This window comes from Cryptomeria japonica, chromosome 2, assembly GCF_030272615.1.
Source record: "Cryptomeria japonica chromosome 2, Sugi_1.0, whole genome shotgun sequence".
NCBI lineage: Eukaryota > Viridiplantae > Streptophyta > Pinopsida > Cupressales > Cupressaceae > Cryptomeria > Cryptomeria japonica.
The window spans coordinates 206,540,630-206,545,047 of record NC_081406.1 but is presented as its reverse complement, the minus strand read 5'-3'; the positions used below and the strand labels follow the sequence as shown (position 1 = coordinate 206,545,047).

The following is a 4,418-nucleotide window of genomic DNA, read 5'->3' as shown; positions in this document are numbered from 1 at the left end:
TTAATTCATCTCAAAGATTATATCTTACCAAATCAATGACCATTTAAGGAAAATAGTTTAATGCTTCAGAAGATAGTAATGATGTTCAAAAAAAGTTGTCTATGAAAGATCACCATAGGAATCTCATCTCTAGGAATTTTAGGGGTGAATTACAAATATTTTTGTAAGATCTTTATATAGGCTACCACTATCAATTTTATCCATTTGACATTATCTATTTATATAAAATTAAAGTTACATGTTTTTTTTATTCAATCCATCTTAAGATCTATCTAGCCTCAAGATTTTCAATTTGTCATGTTGCACTAGATGGATGACAAGGTGCATGCATGCTAATCATTCCAATTTCACACCTTATACTTGATGTTATGTGGGTGACCTTCTACATTAATCAAATAGTGTTGGGATTATATGAGTATTTATGCCCCTAATGACAACCTTGAACGAATAAAATTTTGGTATTTGGTTTTTCAAAAAAATTTCAATTTCCTATTTGGCTTGTTTGTGGTAACTTTAATATGGTGCAATGTCTTGAGATAAAAGTCATTTTGTTGCCTATACATAGTTACACTAGCAAACATGAGGTATGCCATTATTTCAAAATAAAATGGAGGTTGGTGAGCTTGAAATTTGAAAATGATATACCACATTGGTTTCTTAGTTTACATGGTCCAACTTGTAAGAAAACACAAACAACTTGTGCTAAAAAAAATTAATCGTGTTAAGTATACTAACAACATATGTTTGGCCTTTCTCTCCTAATGATACTTCTGTGAAAGTACATATAAGGATAATTCTCCCTAACATAACATCATCAATTTTGAAGGTTGAATGAGTTCTTGCATTAGTGACAATAACATGCACACACATTTTCAATAATTTCATGTTGCATTTGATTCATCTAGGGACTATGCGCATCATTTCTAAATTTTTTGAATTCGAATCCATGCCCTCCCTATGTTTCCAATTAGATTGATAAGATAAACTTTGTGATTGCTTATACCATCACAATGCTACAAAATTTGTTAAGTAGATTACCCATGTTTACAATTGCAAAGATTTATTTTTATTCAAAAAATTTTCTCATGTTTCTTGTGAGCTTGATTTGAACCCTTTAAATTTGTAGCAAGAAATATGAATTGCTAAACTTTTACATCAACTGAAAAGTTCTTAAGCTCTCCAAATCAAATAACTCAAGATAATGCTCAAGGTGGGAGACAAAATCAAGATGATTTTCTTTCTTAAGACTTTTAAGAACTCTTTTTGGACCTACCCTTGGGAGTCATAGAATCTTTGCTCCTTTGCATATAGAATTCTTCTCATAAAGAGTCCCTATTTTTAGGGATAGAACCCTCTAGTCTATTTATGACAGATCTATCTCTTTTATTTTTTACAAATCTTCTTTATTTAAAAAAATTAATAACAGATCTTCCATATCTAACATTTTTAACGTAATAATTATTTAGTAAAAATAAAAAATAAAATATATATTTAAAATATAATCCTACATAGTTTCGACGTACTATTCAATAATATCTTCTTTTATATCATTCAATTTTCATTTTATAGCTAAAAGATCTGAACCCAACCCTACACCCATCAAATTTAAGCCCTGAATCGATTCTCAATATGCACGGCATATCATATTGCAAGGTAATTGATAGGAAAGGGTACTGGACCACGAATCACTATCACACGAGCAACAGAAAAGTAAAGCAACTTGCAACTGAAAAATACTTAAAAGCGGCAAAAGTTTGGTTAATTGGTTCGTCTGCATCCAAAGAGTCAAATCCCTTTTTAACTTTCGGCCTGCAACTCAGATAAGTTGCAACAACGACGTCTTCTTTCTTGTGCTCCCTTCTGACCCAATCTATATATACACATATACATACGCAGTCTCTCCATTCATCTGTTATTCTTTGTTAGCTTGTTCTCTCACCATGAAGGGCAGTTTTAGTTTTTCATCTAAACTAAAACTAGTTATGAATATCAGAAAATGGCAAATATTTGGGCTGAGAGGGAGAGGAAGATCGAGGTGTGTGCCAGCGGATGTGCCAGAAGGCCACCTGGCTGTCATTGTGGGAGATGGGGAAATGAAGAAACGCTTTGTCATCCCCACCACTTATGTAAATCACCCACTTCTCAGCACTTTGCTGGACAAGGCAGAGGAGGAGTTGGGAGTGAATGAAAACGGACCCATTCTCCTCCCTTACCATCCCCTCATCTTTGATCGTAATGTTCTCTTCCTCATCAGAACTGATGTGGGTCTTTCACAGCTGGAGATTGAGCAGGTGTTAAACAGCTCTACTTATTCTTCATCATCTTCAGAGCCTCACCCTGCTCATATTCCAAACTTGATCATATCACAATATGTTAATTAGTTGTGTGGAAGAGTTTAAACAGCCTGCAAGTTAGTGCGGTTAAGTTGGAAGAAGATCTTGTATAAAGAATGCAGAGATATAGATTGTTAACTGCCAACAGTGTAATTCTCTATATATAATCTTACAAAGTTGTTCGTTGTGGATGTTTTAATAATATTTTTATGATTTTTTTTTAATTGTGAGTAGTTGTTGAATTATAATTTGTTTACAATGTATTATAAATGTAAGGAAGAGAGAATGAAATAAGTGTAGTTGTGTGGTATATATTTTATACTTTATAATTTTAGTTTTTTAATTTATTTGTAATCAAAATTTGAATTTTAAATTATAAGAATTTCATTTTTAGATTATCTTTAAATTATAATATCTTACATATGTAACATCTAAGTTCACTTTGATACTAATATATAGTCTCATGTTTCAAAAAATTAATGAAAAAATAAGTAATCAAATAATAAACAAACATCACACATTTTTATAGAAGTGAAAACAAAAATTGAATCGAAAGAGTTCTATTATATTGTAAAATAGAAGCACATAACAAGTTTCAGTTTATATAAGATTACAACATAGATAAAGCTATAAAGTCTTCCTCTCAAAATTAATAAAATCTTTTGAATATTAGTGAGACAACCAATACTAAGAAAAATAAAAAAATTTAAATATATATAATGAAGTTTTAAATTAAACATGTTACATGTAATCCCAATGAAGTGGAATGAAGCTCCATGAAATAGAATATCTTACACTGAACAAACAAGCATCTATGTCTATTCAAGATCTAATGATAACACTATAGGTGGTTCAATCCATGGAACATATCAAGGAAAAGAAATAGTAAATATTTTAGTAGATCAAATTATTGAACCACTTCATAACGTAAATAATGTATCAAAGGATTCGTATTGGTGTTCCACTATCTCCTAATGAAAATTGCAATCATATCTAAAACCATAGTGATTTAGACTATATATATGCTTATAAATAGTTACGATCTTCTTATAAATAAATATCCATTTCTTGTTTAAAATTTCCCTCCCATTTCATATTGAGATTGCATTGGATTTAGGATTCAGAGTCTCAAACCTACCGAAAACTTATAAATCATGAGATGATTGATAGATCATTCATTTCCTTGACATTGAAAATGAATCTAATTGGCCCATTATTACCTATTTTAAGAAAGAAAAAAGGTTTGTAGAGGAAAATCTTAGAATTCTATAAATGTAATTTATTCTTCTTTACAATTTTAATTATTAACTACTTTAACTATTTTAAAATATATTATGTCTATATGTATAACATATATTTACATTGGAAAAGTCTATGACCCTTGATTGAAAGAATCAAAGGATTATGTTTCCTTAGTTTCTATCCTAGATTTTTTAGGTCAATGTTTTCTTTTTAAGCAAGGAGGCTTTACCTATTGTACAAGTAAAAGTATTCATAACTTTGAGAGGAAAAGAATCAAAAAGCTTCCAACATGATATAAATCTTATAATGGACAATATCAATGTGAATTTAGCTCAAAATAGAGTTTTTCTGCTCATTTCTATGAATGAGGTGTTTATTCCTTGCTATTATTTTTTAGAGGAAATAGCTATCTATATTTTCTAAGTAAAATATAAAATTTTGATTAAAAAAAAAGAATTTAAAGCAATATATGTAAATGTAGGCTATGAAGGGAAGATAAGGAGTGCTACTATCAGGGACTCCTAAACTATGGACTTAAGAATGAAGTTCCAAATGTAATTCAAAGCTACCTAGAGATGAATAATGATAGGAAACATCATAAATGCATATTACTTATTTGAACATAAATAAATAGCAATCCCTCCTTTCTCCTTCTCTAAGAAGTTAAAATGTTAGCATTTAATTTGGTGATATAAAAGTAAAAATTTAGATAATATTGGCTCTATAGGTGTCATATTGTATGACATTTTAGGGGTTATCATGACCCTTTTGAATCCCTTTGTGGAAAAGAGGAAGCTATCTTGAAGACTAAACGTAACTTGGTTATCTTGTTCACAAGACGTT

The 4,418-nt window shown here is 30.0% G+C and overlaps 1 protein-coding gene across 1 annotated transcript; it reads left to right on the top strand.

The window, feature by feature from the left end:
• Window positions 1-1,940: 1,940 nt before the first annotated feature.
• Window positions 1,941-2,430, top strand: LOC131040328 (protein SMALL AUXIN UP-REGULATED RNA 9). The gene has a single exon (XM_057973227.2). It carries the CDS (start codon window positions 1,941-1,943, stop codon window positions 2,379-2,381), a length of 441 nt encoding a protein of 146 aa, XP_057829210.1. The 3' UTR covers window positions 2,382-2,430.
• Window positions 2,431-4,418: the final 1,988 nt, after the last annotated feature.

Coding starts and splice junctions, on each gene's coding strand:
- LOC131040328 (XM_057973227.2), top strand. CDS start 1,941: ATGAAGGGCAGTTTTAGTTTTTCATCTAAACTAAAACTAGTTATGAAT.